The sequence below is a fragment of the Coccinella septempunctata genome, chromosome 7 (assembly GCF_907165205.1).
Source record: "Coccinella septempunctata chromosome 7, icCocSept1.1, whole genome shotgun sequence".
Classification (NCBI taxonomy): Eukaryota; Metazoa; Arthropoda; class Insecta; order Coleoptera; family Coccinellidae; genus Coccinella; species Coccinella septempunctata.
Genome location: NC_058195.1, coordinates 575,151 through 595,611, shown reverse-complemented (window position 1 = coordinate 595,611; position 20,461 = coordinate 575,151). Strand labels below are relative to the sequence as shown.

General features: G+C 39.2%; 1 protein-coding gene across 5 annotated transcripts; it reads left to right on the top strand.

The window, feature by feature from the left end:
- The first annotated feature begins 339 nt into the window (after positions 1-339).
- Positions 340-20,306, top strand: LOC123316559 (axin). Of its 5 annotated transcripts, XM_044902698.1 has the most exons (13): positions 13,156-13,310; positions 13,380-13,936; positions 14,705-15,026; positions 15,080-15,404; positions 15,559-15,754; positions 15,836-16,152; positions 16,507-16,653; positions 17,210-17,465; positions 17,528-17,745; positions 17,822-18,199; positions 18,333-18,560; positions 18,648-18,881; positions 18,988-20,306. In XM_044902698.1, the coding sequence occupies exons 3-13, from the start codon at positions 14,816-14,818 to the stop codon at positions 19,112-19,114; spliced, it is 2,637 nt and encodes an 878-aa protein (XP_044758633.1). In that variant the 5' UTR covers positions 13,156-13,310; positions 13,380-13,936; positions 14,705-14,815; the 3' UTR covers positions 19,115-20,306. The 5 variants fall into 5 exon arrangements, with proteins under 5 accessions (XP_044758636.1, XP_044758635.1, XP_044758632.1 ...); XM_044902700.1 differs by lacking the exons at positions 13,156-13,310; positions 13,380-13,936 and adding an exon at positions 341-610 and having other exon boundaries at positions 18,360-18,560; XM_044902697.1 differs by lacking the exons at positions 13,156-13,310; positions 13,380-13,936 and adding an exon at positions 341-610.
- The last annotated feature ends 155 nt before the right edge of the window (positions 20,307-20,461 follow it).

The window sequence follows — 20,461 nt, the reverse complement described above, 5'->3', positions numbered from 1 at the left end:
CCAAATCTTGTGAGAATTCGCCCGATTTCCTGATTTTTGAAACCTTACGAGTGTGACGGTTCCTCGAATCTACTAGTTATGGATGAATCTCTTGATTTTTTCTATATTAATTTTAATTCTGCGTTTGTCGTCGAATATTCTATACGTTTCGAGGGTCAAGTTCATAAAGAAATGTATTCTTTCGATTTTAATGAGTTAGTTTTTAGATTTTCCACTTTACGATGCGGCAACACGGCATCTGGAATCATTCGAATCTCGAACGCACCCGCGCTGAACAACGTGTTCGCTGCCACCTCCGGATTGGTCCTTCGAGTCCGCTGATTAGTTCAACAGTTGTCAACCAGGTGGCGCATGCCCGAGATCTCCAAGAAACCTCTCATGGCGGCCTTAGATTTTAGTTTGTGATGAAACAGTGCCTGAATATATAGTTTATTTACGTGTTTTGATGTCGATTTTTCCGCCGTCGTTTGTTGTCAAGTTTGACGGTTCAATGTTCAGCTGATGCTTCATTCGCATTTTGAGTTCGTCAAAAATGGTTTTACGTTAAAATGTGCAGTGTTGTTACCAAAATAACATTGGACCTTTGGATAACTGGAAGTAACTTAGAAAGGTAGGCTGCTGTGGTAGACACATCCTGAATCATCTATGTTTTTACAGAAAATTGTTGCACAGAATTAATGAAGGATATTGCATAGAATTATTGATATTTTTGCTTCATATATTATAGGTTATATGAATGGTCTCAAAACAATATATGGGCAGTTTCGTTTTCGTCGAATTCCCAACAGAACGATCGAAGAATACATTTCTACTCCGAATTTGTCAAGAATGTATTAAGAACGTTATTAGAAATCAAGAGTTGAAGGAGGCATTGCAGCTGTAGTTTCTTCATTAGTTGAACTAACGATGAAGATCTTTATCACTTCAAATGGATGTTGAAGATAATAACTTCTCCAGAGATTAAAAGACACATTTTCTGTTATCTTGTCAGTTCAATATACCTATAGTACTTCTACTGTTTAGGGAGTCAGAAATAACAATCATAAAACTATCAACGCCAGAGTTTGAAATCACCAAGAACTCGATATAGAAATTGATATGTTCAAGGTACAAGTGCCCGTTTGTGATATTTCCTTTATGTAAACACTTTTAAACGATTAGTTTTCAGTTTATGTTAGTTTTCGCTGAAGCAAGACGGTTTTTTGATAGCTTATCTTAGTATATACCTTCCGTATCAAGTTCCATTCATCAATTCAACATTCGCAGTATTCGTACTGACCAAATAAACTTTTTTCAATACCAAAGGAGCAATTATTCCGATCCAAATGGAAACCTTTTTTCAAAACGAGATAATTTATTCCCGAGCAAAAAACACGAACAATTTATTACAAGGTGGATTATGTCATATCACCTCAGAATACCTGAATTACTATCATAATTAGTGGTTTGTAGTTAATTGCTTCTCAAATTACATATAGGAACGTCCAGAACGTAATTCCTCATTTTAATCATGAGTTTTTAACGTTTTAAATTTGCGGGAAATAGGTGTATTGAAACTACGAACATTTTTCTCGAATAGGTACCTTGGAAACACTTCTTTCGCTATGGTTCGAATCGCAAAGATGTTCCGACTTTTTACCTACACCAGTATTTGCCTGTAAATTTGAATGACTCCACACCGAACAGTTTATAACCCCATCACCTCTGGTATCCCGGAGCCGCCGCAAGACAAACAGAATAATCCCTTTTTATCATGTAGCGCATTATGCACGCCTTTGACCCGCGCCGACACGGAGGGTGAGTCCGTTTTCTCAGGGGCTAAATTGCGATAAACCTCCAGGAACCAGGCAATTTTAGGATCGAGTGCGGAAACAGATTTCTTGATTTCCGGTTTTGTTGATGTCAACAAGTAACGACGTTCTCTTTGAAGACGCCGACGGTCGGCGGGTTCAAAGAGGTATCGATTATTGCCGAGCTATTAACTACAGCTGGAGGAATTTATAAGGGTTATTAAGCAGGCCGTTGCTGGTTGAATGGCTGAGATTGTGGCGACCCTTATGCAGCGTGTGAAGAAAATCAATTGATGCGATTCAACTTGCCGTGAATAAAATTATATGCACAATTTTGACAGAGGCATGTTTTTTCTTTGATTCCGTTGCACAAAACACAAAAGGAACTGTGAACTGAAAACAAGAGTAACTAGGGGGAGTGTTGAGCTTGAATCACTTTCAACACGAGAAAAGAAACAAATAGTATCGATATCAATAGCGATCAACGATAAATATCAGCAATTGTCATAGCAATACAGATTTTCTGTGCTTTGCCACAGTATAAAATATCGTATTCTATATCTATTTGACGTATTAGGCCAGAGAATGATGAAGTTTCTTCACTTCAAACCGAATAAAAATCAAACCGCCAAATATCATTCCGCATTTCAATGGCAAATAGGTGTTATTCCATCTGTATTCTGCCGATTAGGAACAGATATGGCAATAATCAACTTGCTGTCACATTTTTTGTAGCAGTCGGGGCGTAGCAGTGTCCAATAAACCAGAAAAAATCGTTTCCGAAAGCCTTTCATTGCGGGTCGGACAAAAAAAAGGTGGCCGGCTGTCCGGATCGTAATTCCGTGTAAAATTGAGAACTACACCACGGGGTGCCTCGCCCTGTAATAGTCGCCGGCAAATAAGGGTGCCCAATTCTCGGAATCGGTCCTTCTTGGATTTGCTTTACCAACTTCTAGGTATCATCATCTAGTGTATGGGAGGGTGGGGCGTATCGTAAATGAGTCTCATTTTTTCCCACAGGGCGGTAATGTCGAATTTCGAGGGATGAAATTGACGAGGTTTGAAAATAAAATTCTGTGACTAATGGAAAACTATTCCATGTTCGGAAATTCATCACCGTGTTGTCGTTCATAGAGTTCAGACGAATCATCGATCCAGTTTGATACAAAGATTACAGAACTTTTATCTGTAATCTGTGGTTTGACAATAGTTGTCAAGCTTATGAGTTATAAGAAGTGAGGATGAGGGCGTATTTTCCCTCGAATAGAGTATCGCTATTCGGAAAAGTTTGATTCATCATGGTTGAGATGGTACTCGAGAAGAACGCACTGAATTTGCGTGGTAGAAAAATTTCCTGGTACGTGCCTGGTTCCCGATCTCCTAACATCTGTCCATCGGAGGTTTCGTTTTTAGCTACGGCGTCTCTTTTCTCTCAACCCATCCTCTTCCATCTTCAATGAATGCCGCCCGTAATTATAATCCACGCAGCAGATAGTCCAGGTAACCGCGGCGTTTTCTTCTCCGACTGGCATCTCGAAGAATGATGGCGAGCCAGGCGAACTAAACATCACTTCTTGGCGTAAATTATAAAAACAGGGCGGTGCCTTCACTACCTCCAGTTATATCGAGGGTTTATGCAAATTCAACCTGAATTATCTACTGTAATTGTCCCGGACGATTAAGGGGCATTGGTATAAAGATTTCTTCATTTCTTTGGCGTAAGCAAACATCATCGATCGTGAACATAGATTGATTTTTATAATAAACATATATGATAGTCATAGAAAGTGGACATTAGTCCACATATTTCTATGAGTCATAATTGTCTAATATAAACATAGACATAGAGACATGGACTGTGCCTTCCCTTTATATCTATGCATGAAATACGGTCAAAAAAAGTGACAGAGAGAAAAACACGTCGGGAATGCAGTTGTCTTTTTCTAGAATTTTGATTGGTCTACACTCACCTCTATGTGAACAAAAAAGAGAAAGGTATGTCCCGACGAGCTTTTCTCTCTTTCTAATAAATAGCCAATTTCATGCTGGCATTGCTCAGTCCATGTCTCTATGTCTATGAATATAAAAGACAACTCTGTCAATTAATATCGACTGTTCCATCTTCCATAGATAACCATCTTCTTGTAGACAGTTTGAATCGGAAATAAAATATTTGAAGATTGATCGGAATATTCACCACCCCAGTTATTTTGATTTGAGACAAAATTCTAGAAATCTTCATATCGTGGCTTCAATATGCGAAATACCTCGAAAATATTCCACGGTCGGAAGGATTTATTGAAATATCTCGACGATTATCCCAAAATTCCTCACATAAAAAGTTTCTCGCAAGTCCGAGTCTAAGCGGAATTTTTACAGCATTCCCCAGAATGCTTCGACAGACTTCTTTGCATGATAGCACATTCCAATAGAACCAAACACTGCCCTCTTTCGCCTCGTCGTCGGCTGGAGGCTTATCCGGGTTACCGATTCCAAGAAATCGTTCCTGGGTACAATTACCTTCGATTCTGTGGTATGTCTTCATTGTCGCGGCGCTTTCCCCCAAATCTCTCGACTATAGAAAAGGATTAGATTACTCGTCAAACCGTAAACATGGAGATTCATGAGGAAGTGGCCGGGTGTTGACAGTTTAATATCGACTCCAATCTATTTCCATGCAATTCGACCTGTGTGTGCGTTTCCAAGCCCCTAAGAAACCGACGGTGACGCCTGTCTGTCGGTCTTCTACCTCCAGTCTTTTACGATTTCGTTATCTTATTCCCATGCAGTCATCCGTGGAGGCCGCTCGTCATGCTAATCAAGGTTCTTCGAGTGATCTGTCGACGTTTTTTCTTCTTTTCGAAACGGAATTCGTTACGTAGAATGACGTTTCATTAAACGTTTTCTGCGACTGGTCGCGGTACGAGCATAGACGACGAAGCAGCACGATTCATTGCTTTTTCCATTAAATGTATGTCGTACGTCGCTTTTTTACGTGACGGCCCAAGAAGGAAGACGAATTGGGACGACGATTCTCATCCGCTGTTTGTTTTCGGCTGGTTTCGAGCTCGACTGGAGGCTTTAGATCGGAATAACGTTGGAAAATTGGATAGCGGTGCAACTGTGGGGTATGACTTAAGGGGAAATGACTATTCAACGAAGAACAGCTGCAAAATACTGAATCAACCATAGAATTTGAACAAATCTTTGGACTCAATTCAGTTGATCCGTCAGTCATGATTCCCTCGATAAATGTACGGAATGCCAGACAATAATCAACTAGAGATCGGATCGCGTGCCCGCCGATCCAAGTACAAAGGCAGCAACAGTCGAAAAGTGCCACAGACACGAAATTAAAGAAGACCGATATCTAAACGTCCGCAAGTGGCATCACGCTCGGCGGCCCGACATCAAAGGAAGCCACGTAAAACGGTGTGTGGTGTCGCGATCCCCCCTATTCCCCTCGCAGCGTGGACTTAAAAATTACGGAACCGTCGAGGCCGGCTTTGATGTGGCCGACTAGGCGCGTTTTCGCGACCTACTCGAACCAAAAGTGAGGGGATCGAGATCGAGTCACCTTTCGAGCGGCTTTGTTCTCTGACACGCGATTTTTGTTTGATGCCGACGGACGAGTGTGAATATTAACTCGATTGTTCTGATTTCGCGTTTGTCTATTGTCTGTCCTTTCGCCAGACGTGGGCTAGCAAAGGGCGCTTTGATTCGCGGCGCGTAAAATTGAGGATTAGCGGAGTCGATTAGCGGATGAAAGGAGGCTGGAAGGATCGGTTGTTTTAGGCGAGCGAGGTGCGGAATTCGTCTCGTAATCTTGACGTAAGCGCTCTCGATCAACAGACTGATATTGACCATATAAATCTCCGACTTACATGTATGCCAAATCATCTGCTTTGTAGGTGTTCCTTCAAGATTGCATCCAACTTGTGAATTCATTCGTTTTTGGACTTGACTGCTGCTTTCCAATTATCAAATCAATTATCAGTTTTTGCATCGATGCAGATATCGTTAGGACAACGCCTTTGTTTCTGAATTCTCACAACAGAATCACAACTTTGCCAGTACCATTTTTCCAATTCTTCAAATCTTCTTTCTTCTTCATCAATCTCTGGGACATTGGAATTTCACAATTCGCACTACCGAGCTACGTCAACCGAAACAAAGTTTTTTTCGAAAGCTTCCAGTCAACTTTCTTACCGCATTTGGCTTGTTTTAAAAATTTGCGATTTCCGTTTATTCAGCGTCCGTTGCGAAGTGGTCAGGTAAATTCAAAACAACAACAGAGGGAAGTACTTTATTCTGGCCAATGAGGCTTTTGTTGCACATTTGTTATACCTACATCATGGTTACCGTTCAGGTCTAGGAGCACAGACAATTTATTAATTCAGCTCGATTCTATCGATTGCTGTTAACACAATAGGGAATTTCGGATTGACGTCTGAGGGGCACACAAACCACCGATGACATTTATGATCACAAAAAATTGTTTGTGTCAATTCTGTGAATAAAAAAAAGTTTTCTATCATGTCGCTCATTCCTTGAACATCATTCAGTCAGAAAATTGATAATAATTTAGACAACCCCTTGGAAATTTCAGAAATACGAACTAAACCAACATTTCAAAGTAATTTTTTCAACTTGAGTGCCCCTCAGGCAAAATGGCGGTCCTGTCAAAGTCAGCTGATCCGAAATGACCTATACCACTGATCACAGTGTTCGAAACATTGTCTATGCTCTCAAACATGAAGTACATAAATGGTTTTTTCGATTACCTTAACCTTATTATCGATGAATTGAGGCGGAAAAACATATTTGAGAGGACATCGACATAGAGGTGACGTTTTCTAATCCATTGTTCAGCGACATTCAACTCTGCTTTCAGAGTGATTCATAACGTATTTATGGATGATCGACCATCCCTCCAAATTCTGTTATACCCCCATTACGTCGCTCATTAAGATTCCAGCCAGCGTAATCTTATCTGATCCGAACATACCTATAAAGGATGATGTAGCGGCGACTCTGAAAAGGAAATAAAAGTGAGTAACGGCAAACCGCTATCAGTTGATATAAAGTACGTTTTCTATCCGTACCCATTGACATGTAATTTTTAGCGGCTTCCTCAATGATCGGTCGGCTTTATGATGTCTATTTACCTCAAATAAGCGATATTTGCCGATCACTCGATCTTTGACGTATCGGCCACGGAGTTTCAATACCCAGATCGATGTTCGAGGATAATTCTGTGGAATTATGAAAGGGGTCATCGCGTTTCGGGATAGATCAAGTGCGCCAAACTAGACCTAGATTGGGAATAATTCGTTTTGTTTACGTTATCTCGAGATGGGCACTATCTATTTTTTCATACGATCGCATAATTTTCCTTTATCGCTTGGCCAAACAATCTCCAACGAAATAATTCACTGTTACGTAAACTTTTGACATCTCATGAAAGACAATTTTCATCTATGATTGCTAAATGTCTAGAAGTTCAAATTGCGAATCGGCATATACAATTAGCGTGTTTATATAATGGCAAAAAAATGTTCCGTCCAGTCGCAAATGGTCGAGACGCGCTAACGACCACGTATTTTTGTGTTCCTTTCATTATCCTTGATAATGCATCCCCGAGCCTTCCTGATGGTCATATTAGAAACGCCAAAACGGGTAAACTCATCGTGGATGAATAAGTCATTCTCTCCCCAGACTTTTCGCATTCCTTCAAGGGTCCGTATGAGACGAAACAACGGGGAAAACGAAGTCCAATCCAGAACAATGAAAGGCACTCTACCCACTCGCTTAAATTCTTAATGACTTTTAGCGAAAACGAATGTTTATTTTACCCTTACGCTCGCAAATGGGACCTACAACGTTCTGCACTCAGGCGAGCGCCCCTAGTCCGTATTGACAATAAGCAATCACGCCAAGCCGTGCATGATTCACGGCACACAAGCAAGTATCGAGAATTGAAAACTACCGAATATTCAACATGAAGGGAAAATCGATTCTATGGTTTTCGATATTTCGTGGTCGTTCATAGAATACACCTCTGCGGATACGTTCATAGGTTATAATTAAAGAAACTCGAGATATATTACCCCGCACCTGTTGACAGTTCCGATCTCTGTGAACGTAAAATTCTCGTAATTTGTCGTAGTCCAATTGTGAAACTAAAAATACCCGAAAGCGGGGAATCGCCTCGATTTCCCAACTGCCTTCCAATTATCCTCGCCAGACCCATGAAAAAACTCGAAAACGAAACGAAAAAAGCGAGCGTTTTAAGTCGCCTCAATTTTCTCACATGAAACATCACGTGACAGCTGAATCCGATGTTACGTACCCCGAACGTGAAAGGAAACAAAAGAAGGCCTACCATGATGGGCAGATAGGCGGTTAATTTACTAATTAAAGGGATGCCGTGCGCCGCCTTCCCGCCCGAGAGAAATGCGATTCTATACGCCGCGGAGGTCTGTGTTCCGTCGCGCATAGAAATAGAATCGATTAATGGTTCATATTCGGTCGATTTTATTGCTTCGCCGTCTCGTTCGCGCGACGTGTGATATTCGGACTTGTCGATAAACGGACGGAACACGTCGATTCAATGAGAGAAGGAACAATCCCGATCATTATCATTTCTGTGAAATTATCCGCGAATCATAGAAGAAAAAAACTATATTTAATGGCGCGGTCATTCGGAAAACGGTGTGCTATTTCAGAAATGCAGACCATTGGGAGTCTACTCCGTAGTTAAAAAGCGAACCATTGGTACCGACCGTGGCGTTTCTTATGACCGGAGTAAGGGACGGACTGGGTGAAGCGGAAGAAATTTTGGACGACTAATAGTGAGTTTACGCGAGTACCACGACCTTGGTAAAGAACCAATCGAATTAGTAGAGGGCGAGTACGTGAACGACAACAAGTTGTTACTTTCTATGGTATAAAAGTTTGACAAGTAGACATTGAAAGTGAATATTCTGTGGTTAAACTCGGCGCGTAGCTTCACCATAATATTCCCAGGCTTAGGGCCGACTGCACCGCTTAAGCTTAACGTTTAAGTGTAGCTTATTTGAATAATCCGACTGCACCGTAGTTTAAGCGTCACCTAAATCGAGATAAGGTCGGCTTATTTTAAGGAGAAGAAAAACTACCGCTTAACTTCAAAATTTTTGAAAGTAATGTCAAATGTTCAAATTCAAAATTTCAAGCACAGTTCGTAGTTCGGCATTCGAGTATTCACTTTTAGAAGTAATTTCAAAAGTTAGCTTTTGTATAGTAGTATAGTCAGAGACAGTGTTGTGATTAGTTATTAGATAGTTATGGAATTTATCGCCAATGATATAATCTGGGAAGATCTTGATGAATTGGAAATCGTTGAATTTGGAATTCCTCGTAGGATATATGATCGTACAGATCATTTCCATAATTTGGATGATTTTACATTTTTCAAGAAATTTAGATTGAGTAAAGAGAGTGTGATGCAATTCTTGCCTTATGTCGAAAACCATATAAGGACCCGAAATACCATAGAGCGGTGCTTTGGTATATGGAAAAGACGGTTTCCAATCCTAGCATATGGCTGTAGGCTTAAAATGGAAACAACTATGGCAATTATTATAGCCACAGCCATACTACATAATTTTGCAAGAGGATTGGGTGAAAGTGAACCAGATATTGATGAAGAATTTGACGTGGAGGAATTACATCAGATGATCAGAAATGGGAGTATCCCAAATGTTCCTGAAAGCACTGCAACAGCGAGCAGTATTTTATTTCGTACAAGGCTCATTCAAGACTACTTTGGGAATTTATGTTTTTACTTTTGGAAATTTGATAAATTGAATAAATTTATTCAGGTTTACTCTTTTTTTTATTTCTACAAAAAATTAACAAGTATTGTTGAATAATTCGAGATTTTTCAATTTCTTAATCTGCAAGTCCTTAATTTCTAGGTCCCTCTGAAAATTTTTCATTCGGAGCTGATGCTCAGCCTCCTGTCTTTCATCTTCCCTTTTAGATCTCTTGAGTTCAGTTTCCAAGTAAACTTTTTTTAAATCCGCCACTTCGTGATATTTTCTCGATAAGTCACTTGTATGTACCGCTTTCACTACACCAGGACGTCTTCTGGAAATCCACTTTCCAGATTTTTCACAGAGCCTTTTTGTTTCTGATAGTTCTTTGGAAAGTGGAGTTCTCAAATTCTGAGCAGTATGATGGAAAATATGACCTATTCTATGGTGGATTGCAACGTCGCACACGAAATCTTATACCGTGCTATGGCTTAGTCAAGCGCCACTTAATTTTCTACGGTGCACTTCAACTTTCCCTTAAAATATAAGTGGAGCTTGGCTAAGCTCCACTTAGAAATGTGTACGGTGCAGTCGGCCCTTAATGATCTTAACTCCCAGCGAAATTTTGAATTTTTTAAGATAAATACCCTGTAGGTTCTCGCAAAAACCCTAAACGCTCTCTTGACAGTTTTATCAAATTTTAAAGATAACTGCAATATACTACAATCAAAGTAACCAATCTGTCATTCATTACAAGAGAAGTTAAGTATTAAGTTTGTGGATAGTTCTCGTTCCTTCCAGAATTCAGTAGTTGATAACTTCTCGGTTTAAGGAACTGGATGAAAACACTTTGGACTCTTAGAGCTCTAAGAGCTCTAAGAGTCCAAAGTGTTTTCATCCAGTTCCTTAAACCGAGAAGTTATCAACTACTTAAGTATTAAGCTCAAACGAAGGATATGCAACTTCAGAAGTCCATAGCCGACGACAACGATGAATTTTTCTTAACGAACATTACGAACCAACTTTTCCAGATGGCTAATTATTTCATCTGTAGCTTGATTTCTATGATTCGGTATTGAAATACTGAGCCAGAAAAATCGCTATAGGCATTTGAGGGTTGGTCGTTTTCAGATTGAAAATATAAGGGCATGTCTATGACAATACTGTATATATTTCGATATAAACACAACAAAATGCAAAACAACCAGCAAATTCTTGCAAAATTCGAAGTTTCCCCTTGACGTTTTGACTTTAATCTGACAGATAACCTCAAAAAGATATATTCTATATCCTACACGACGAGTTTCTTCGAACCCTGGTTATAAATTATCAACGATTTTCCCCAAACTACGCAATAATGTTCCACCCTTGTCAGCCTATCGAAAAGACTAGATTCGACCGACTCGAACGTGCGAAAATGAAATATACCTATCGAATTCCGTATTGACCAGTACGTCCCTGCGGTAATGGCCTCTGTCGGCTATCTTGCTGCACAAACAGAAAGGCCGAGCGTGGAGAATGCATCTGCGTCGAGGGGGCCGGGGGGTACCCGAGGCTCCGGCTGAATGGCAGGCGGTACCTTTGAAGCCCAAAGGCCGTGAGCAATGGTACCGCCAGAGCGGTAAGAGCTTGCCGCGTTCGCTGACCCGACCCTCGCTCGATGTTGACGAGTGGTACTCACTCTGCTAGGACTGCGGTACCCAACAGGTGATGTTTCCCAGTACGATAATCAGTGTGTGGCCACTTGTTAGGTAAGAGATCGGCTACCGGGCGTGATTTTGCGACAAGAAATCAATCGCGATGGCGCATTAATGAATTAATGAGGGATTACTTAAAATTAAACTTCGAAACTGGTTCATTACATTCTATGATTGATCAATTCGAGATAAAGAATATCGCTGTGTTCTGTGACGACAGGGAAATCATAAACGAAGATGCATAGATAATAAACATTTCATAAAATCATAGACATAGAGACGTGTCTCTATGTCTATGCATAAAATGAAGGAGAATCGAATGAATTCTATGGCCTTCTGGAGAAAACAATACTTGAATCATTATCAAACCCGAGGGAAAATATATGGTACCTTTTTTCCCCTCAAAACACTATTTCAGCTTTGCAGAAATCACAAATACAAAAAAGTATGATTGAATTTCTTCGATACTCATTACTATATTTGTTGGACTTCCCTCCAAACTGTTATCAATTTGAATTATCTAAATATTTGTGATTCAATTTCTCGTATACTTAAGTTTGTCAGGTTAACTTTTTGGCGGTTTCCAAAAAATAGATTAGAGTCAAATTCATTCTGCATTGAAGACCTTCTCTACTTATTAATGAATCAATTCCGTAAAATAGAGGATTTCCAAGATTTGAAGGACGTATTGCTATAAAGAACGATAAATTCAAAAACCAAAGCAATTAGGTACTAAGAAAATGTATAGTTTGTTGTTGAAATAAACTATGTACTAGTACTGGTTTGTGAAATTTCATTAACCTCACATTTCTGGCATTCGTTCATCATACTCACTAGCATTCTACAAATTCGATACACATTTTCTACTACCTACATACATACTACGAACAATTCATTTCCAGTTTTGATTCAATCACTAAATTCCAGAAGGAATAATAACCTTTTATAACTTCGTGCATGATAGTAACCAAATTCTGGTATTAGCATTATTACATCAAAACCCTGGAATTTATATGCATTGATCGAAGATGTTGTAGCTCTCAAAATTAAATAATCATTCATGCATAAATAATAAATTTGCTCACCTAAAATTATTTCACACTAGGGAGGTAGTCTAAACAGCCCAGTTTAATGACTATTTGCTCTCGAAAAGCAATTCATCAAGTCGAATATTCACAAACAATAGAAAATTAGATAGAATCATCTTCAAACTACGAATAAAACTGGAAGAAATACTAAAATCTCCATAATTTCCATCAGAAAAAAAACCGTTACACTTTTCCATAATTACCCGCCAAATTAACCGCCAAATGAAATGAAACGTCAGGGTGGAAAAAGAAGAGTATTGCCAACTTAACATATTTTCACATTGAAATGGCACTTCCATATAAATTACATTTTTATAAAAGGGGAACTATCTTATCCAAATCATCATTGTTGTCTCCGAGAATCTATATGAATAAAATTCCTGATCAATTGCGGAACTGGAGGCCTAATGTATGAAAGAACCTACCTCATTTTGAGACGTTCAATTTGCTACGGAGATTTCACATTATACGATGCGGACAGACGAATAATTACTATTCTACGCCGTATAAACCGTATTATTACGTATAGAAGAAAACTATTAATTGTCCATAATTTCAGAGGTAATTTGTACTATAATATTTTACTGGAAAGCTACAGGTTACGAAAGATTGTAACAATTATTTTCAAATGATTAGTTCGGTGAACATAAACGAAATACTACAAGGAATATTGAAATCATCCTGAACGAAAAAATAGATTAATAACTCAATTTCCAAAATTTTCATGAACTCAGATGTTAAGAAAAAGAACTACTTCATACGATGTTAGATCTAATGAATCACGAAAACGTCAAAATTCAAATATGAAATAACTGTTTTGAAATTAACTGAATTTTCTATTTAAAATTTTTAAGTCTAGAATAAAGTGAATATGCTAGATTAGAATAAAGTAAAACCTGGAATGAAGATGAGAACGAATTACTGTCGCGATATGTGGTAAGTGAAACGTAGAAGAACTTGCCATGAGTGTGAAATAATTTATTTAATAAAATTTTTCTGTTCAAGGTTTGTGTGATGAAAATTTAAATCTGTACTACTCTTAACTGAAAAATTTAATGAATATAAAAAACTCAATTAATCAAGCAAATTGGAATTGAGAAATTCTTCTTATGACAATTAATTTTGAACACCATTCAACAAATATTGAAGAAATGGAAAGAAGAGGATATCCTCTGCATTTCTAATGCACTCAAATATCTAATTCCACATGCTTTTAATCTTACGTTGAACTTCATCTATTCACCCTTATGGACTCGATAGCTGAATTCAGGAACAAATTCTTTTATCATACTCCATACAACCCCCGAATATATCCTGAAAAAACTTCTATGTGGGATGAATCATTCTTTCATCATCGATCGAAGAACTGACTTGACTCCAGTTCTCATTCAGCTTCGAACAGTCTTGCGGAGCAGAACCCGTATCACTATTAGTATAATAATTTTTGACAACCTCTCATAATATTGTATTATCTGAGTGAATCGATTGTGTGGTATATTATATTGATATTTGCTTATTGTATTTTAAAAAATGGCTGTGTTGTTCTTTTTCGGAACCATGGGGTAGGTATATCAAATTCTTATATAATGTGTGGTGGAGCCAAATACGGATATTTTTGAGGGATTCTGAAGGGTGTATTATATTTCATAACTGATGGAAGCAACAAAGGAATATTAGGGTATATAAGTATTTTTCCATATGACTGAGTGTTTTGTAGTTTTTACCTGAGGGTTTTACTTTAGATCCAATTATGAAATTAATATTACCTGCGTTATGAAGCAGCCACTTGCTGTTTTTAGTTTCTTTCATATGATTATTGAAATTTTTACCTGAAAGTGTGATCATCGTGCAGTGTATTATATTATTTTTATTTTTTGTTATTGAATTATGAGTTATAGGATCTTCCGTGTATTGATTTTTATTCCGGGATTAATAGGGGTTCTGTCGGATAGCTGCTACGCATGCTGCAAAATAGAGACCCTTTGTTCTGTTAGCTTGATATCGATTGAAGGTTTCACCACACCCTTATTTCTCTACTTATTGATCCTTGCAATTTAAGTTTTATGAAAATTTATATTGGAAATAGCCTATATTATACAAATATAAAATTGATCCAACACTTTTAATCTGGAGAAAGGATATTTTAATGATGCTTAGTTGAATTATTTCACTGAAAAAAAAAGGGCGAATGGTTGGGGGTGATATGTTGAAGGAATCACATTTAAAATTTTGATAAATACCGAGTCCAGTGTTCTTAAAATATTAAATGAAAATCGATCATTGTATGTCAAAAGGTTTATCGAGAATTGAGCCTGAATTTTTTGTTACAGCTCCCAACATGACTAAAACTTCGAAACTACCAATATCAAGAACCAAAAAAAGCACTGTGAACGAGAAAAAAATCCCAAGGCCTTTTACAAGGCCTTCTTTGTACTCTTAACATGTCCGACTGTGAGGATGTGAACAACTCTTCGAAAGTTGGTTGTTCTGTCAACTCTTCACGTCTGCCCAATGAGGGCTCGAAATTTTACCTCACCTCCCCCCGACCCCCAGTTCCCGGCGAAGAAAGGTCCCAATGTGTCTCGGATTGGGGGCAACCTTACCAGATGGACCTTGCGAAGAAACAAGATGGAGATACAAGGCCTCTTGCAAGTAAGTACCGCAATGACCACAAGTCGGCGATAAATTAACGATTTTTCCTTCAGTACCTCCAAGATCTGCTACGCCGAGCGCCCCTCCTCAACTGCCCCCGAAGCCTAATGTTTCTCAAGCCGCGAAGGTGAAAAAAACCGTCCCTGTGGCGACTCCTACGAAGGACAAGGAAGCTCCCCCTACGCCTCCTTGCATAAAATGGGCGCAGTCCTTGCTGAATCTACTGAACGACTCCGACGGGGTAGCTCAGTTTATGGATTATTTAGAGAGCGAAGGCCCCCATCACGCGGCTGCATTGAGGTTCTGGCTTGCCTGTGAGGGTGTCCGGAAGCAAGACCAACAGGATAAAGCGCAGCAATATGCTCAGGCTATTTTCAGGTGAGTTTCGATATGAACTTTCGAGCAATCATGTTTACTTCTACTTTGCCGATAAATCTCAAGGTAGTGAGTAGATTAATCAATCAAACTTTGCCACCTCCGTTAATCTTGTAGATCTGAGTTGGCAATAATTCATTAATTATTTTTTTCCCAGTTTTTTTGTACAGTCCCCTTTGCTACCCATCGACGAACATCTACGAGCCCAAATATCTGCCGCTTTGAATTCAGATGAACCACTGGATATCCCAGTTACAATTTTCGATGAAGCCCAGCTCCAGGTCGAGAACGAAATTAACACTACCACATATCCCAACTTTTTACAGTCGGAAATCTACCTCCAATGCCTCCAGGTAAGAATTCTGGAAGTCCCTAAACAGACCCTTGAAGAACCCCATTGAAGCGACGCCTGTTATTCTGATTCTTTTTTTCAGTCCGTACAAACCACACCTCCTGTTCCATACGAGGAAGAGGCTGAAGAACCAAGCAGCGAATGTTACTCCGTTAGGGAGTTCCAAGAGTTGGAGAACCTGGCCTGTGGGGTGGGATCCCTCCCGACGCTCCACGAGGATTTGGAATTTATCCCCAAACCTCTTATGTCGTACTCCCAGACGCCGGGTACGAATGCTCAAAGTACAGGGTGTCCAACGCCCAATATAAACCAGCCGTTGAAACTGACCAAAGATTTGTTGCTGATGTCTCAGCAACACCGCGCCGCGGAGTTGAGGCCTCAGTCCGAGGCTTACGCAAGGTGAGTTTCTCTGTCTGAGCAAATGAGGGCAGCTGTGGGTGTCCCAAAAGTTTCATAATGGACAGATTAGATAATCTTCAGCTCACAAAAAATTGTCACAGTCATTTCAATCATTTTACATTAAACCGATAAGTGAAATGTTTGGTTTTATATTTTTTTTTATCATTTGGGTTTGGTAGACTGAAACGAATGTTCATTTTGGAACTTTTGGGTCATCGCTGATGTCCAACATTGCCTGTTCTTTTCTCGCATGCAGCTTCCGAGAGTTTGAAGCGATTAGTTGATTCATCCCTCGAATTATTTTCTTTTTTATTTCGTTTTACCCCGCATTATTCTATTGCCTCGTGTGATCAGCTTGTTCCTGTACCGCAATATGGGGGCGCACGCAGCTTACAATAGTTACAATCCTGTGTCGAGACAGGACAGCGAGATGCAATCTTTGAGCAGCCGTTCTGATGTGAGGACAGAATCTGATAATATGTCGATGACCGACAGCTCTGTGTAAGTACCAAATAGTTGGAGTATACTGGGACGGATGTATATGCTACTAACCCTTGAAGTTCTTCAAAAGAAAAATGAAATAAAAATAAAAACTGCAAATCTGGTCACTCAGTTTGTCGTATAAGACTGGAAAATGATCTAAATGAATTAAAATTGAAATTCAATCATAAGTTTGAATGATTATTATTCAAGTATACTAATCAGTAGATCCACAATATTTGTAGATACACTTTTTCGGCTTTGAAAAACACTTAACACGGCTGTTTAAAAAGTATTGGCCAAATTTAGTCAATTTTCATTTTCTCGAATAAGAAAATTCTTCCATATATTCAAAAAAGGCACAGTTACGTCCCTTCATATTATTATTGGAAACAAGCAAGTAAGTTCTTCCTGCATGTTCTTCAAGTTTAAGCATGACGCATGTTCATCTTCTAAGTAACGGATCATTAATATCTTCTAATCCAGTGAAATGAGATCCTTGAGAAGGCATTTGTATTGGAATTCGTCGTTCTTGGTACCTTTCCTCGTGATTAAATTCGATATTGATCTTCTGCAGCGATGGAAGGACAGTGAGTAGGACCGTGAAGAGGAAGGCAGCCCTAGAAGCCAAACGAGCCAAAGAGTCCGCAGCGGTCAACAGAGAGACCCACATGCATCAGACCATCATACCGCGGACCCAGAGGTTGGACGCCAGAAATGCGGAACCTCCCAAGGATCCCCAGCAGTTTGCCAGCATCCTCATCAAGAAACTGGAGACGATCAACGAGAAAGAGGTGGAAATTGAGCTCGAGAGGAGGTTCAGACTGTTGGAGGTGATTAATTCTTATTCGATTCAAGGAATTCAATGGTCAAGAACTTTGATTTCGTTTTTCAGAATGACTCGGTGTCGATCCAAGAGGATAAGCACCGTATCGAACCTCAATCCAGGGCCTTGGCCAACGTGCTCAAGGAGAAATTGTTGCTGCTCCAACCTGAAGACGATGACGATCAAGATATCTTGGACCAACACGTTTCAAGGGTGTTCTCAGATCTCACACCGTCCAGATCACCAGGTGTAGCAAGTCCGAGACCCCATTCTCCCCATAGAAGCAGGTAAATCTAAAATTTGGTTATGATATTCACTTCAGTCAAACATGGACTCGATATTAACCTTGATTTTTTCCCTCAGGTATCCTCTGCCAATGGTCAGGCCTAAACGCAGGGATAAAGACGGTTATTCGACGTTCAGCAGCGACTCCGGCAACGTGCACGACTTCCAAGAAGGCTCGGAACATCGACTTTCTATGGTCAAGTCGAAATCGATGCCGGAGTACGGCGAGGAACGTTTCGTGAGAAGCTCGGCCGGCAGGAGATCGGCCTCGAAGAAGACCCTGACGGATCTCACCGACAGCGGAGTTTCCGTAGTGTCTGACACCCCACCCGTGGTTCCTGCCGTCGTACCTGTGATAGCTAAGGACAATAGGGTTCTGGCGTGGCTGATGGAGGCGGACAGGAGCACCAAGAGCCAGTCCGGGCCGCACAGCGAGCTGTCTTCCGGAAAACACAGGTTAGATTTGTTTCGAACTCTTGGCCATCTCTCCATCCTAATGCTAACATAACCTTAATCGTTCACTCACTTCTCATAGGAGTAAATGATAGTTCGTTGAAGTAGTGGTAGTGGATTGTTGAATTTTCCCCAGGTCTCATCGTTCTTCTCCAATTTCTAGTAGGCACAGAGTCAAGGGTTTCGTCGGATCCAGGTCTAATTCCCTGGAGAGGGGCGCCGGCGCCGAAACGTTGGGGCCCACGCAACCCTTCATCGCCGACCCGAACATTCCGCTGCCTCCACTTCCAAACACCATCAATCAGTTGGAGGAGGCTCGTAGGAGGTTGTTGGACGATGATTTCAGGACAAGATCCAGAGTGAGGTGAGTTGTTGCATTAGGATTTGGATGAGGCGTGTTTTAAATCGTTTGTGGTACGTTTAAAAGTGACCTTCATGCTTTTCGTTTCAGATCTTCCACTAAATACTACCCGGACGTGACTCAAAGTGGACAGTCTACCCTCCGTAAGTCGACTAGAGGCGTACGCCCAGCCGTGCCAGGAACTGGAGCTGCGACACCTGACGAATATACGACAGTGGTGTTTTCCTATGCTGACGAACAGTTTCCTTACCGAATAAAAATACCAGGCTCTCAGGTCACTTTCAGACAGTTCAAGGAATATCTCCCGAAGAAAGGAAACTACAGGTAATATATGTTTCACTTATTTATAGGTTATATTTGGTTGTCAACATATTTGACGTTGACATTTGACGTTTGTATTGAGGTTAATACCATCTTTTACACGTTTCAGGTACTTCTTCAAGACTGTTTGCGAGGAATTGGACAACCAGGTGATCCAGGAGGAATTAAACAAGGATTCCGACATTTTGCCTTTGTGCGAAGGCAAAGTAATGGCTTTAGCGAAGCCGATCGACTGATTAAAACTTAACATTCTGCGAAGAATGCGTACTATATATAGAGGAAAGAGTCTTCTCGAAATTTTATTCTATTTACTTAATACGGCGGTTTTTCTACCAGATTGTCTGGATTTTATTTATTTTATTGTAGACGCGTTTGATGATATGAAATTTGAGATATAATGAAAATATTTTTAGTATTCGGAACGGTTTGGCCTACACTTGTATGAATTTATAAAATTTCATTTTATTTATTTATTGCACTGATGTCGGGGTTTTCGAATTTCGGAAATAATTTCACTGCCAGTTAGTAGTTAATGCAAAGGGTTAATATCTCCTTAGTTTAAGAACTAAATCAAAAAATAATTTATTTATCGCTTTGAAGTAATAATTTTAAAATTTCAATTCTGTTTGGAAATATTTGTAAAAAATTTTAAAACGATTCTAAGTATATAATCCAATGAATTAGGTGCGTAAGAAAGTGCCTTTTTGATGTTCTTACTTCATCAACTATTTTGAAATCCCGATGAAACGTTCATAGTTAGAAGTTTTATCTGGATTCTCAATAACCGTTGAGATTTTGAAACAGATCGGTATTTTTGGTATGGAATACCCAGTTAGATGTTTTTATAAAGTGAAAATTTTTGGCAGCTTATCGTGAATAGTGTAGAGTTTTATTTCGATAGAATAGTTTTCATATACCTCATTTTTTTATTTATGTAATATTTGTAGAGGACATTACGAAACTGCAATTCTTAAAATAAAAAACGGATACTCATAAAAATCTTCTTCAATTTATAACGAGTCAGTTATAAAATACAGTTCTGGTTTTAGGGAACAAAATGTACAAACCTCAGCGTGTTTTCATTTTCAGAATGTCGATCAACTAATTTTGTATTATAGTAAATTATGAATCTGTAGATAGTCATATTTTGAATACTTATTTTTATAAAGTATTTTTATTTCGTGAATCGACAGTATTTTATAGTGTAAGAGGATTTCAAAATTAATTTTACTCTTGTTTAAATTGAAAATTAGTAGTGCCATATTTGTAATTTTCAGTTTGTAATTTATTGTGAATGGCAGGCATATTTCGGCTCGACAAAAAAAAAACAGTTAGAAAAATATAAATATTTTTATTTGTAAATATTAACATTGTACACACAAAACCCATTGTCTCTTATGTTGTTGAAAAATAAATTAGTATTTTATATTTCTTGACTTTTACTGTGAATTTTCCATGTTTTGAAACCACTCTCACATTAACGAAGCAAACAAGAAATTAAAATATAAAAATTGGACAAAAAAATAAACAATAATATCCAAAAATTGACGGCTCATAGAACCTTGTTCGATTTACATCAATCT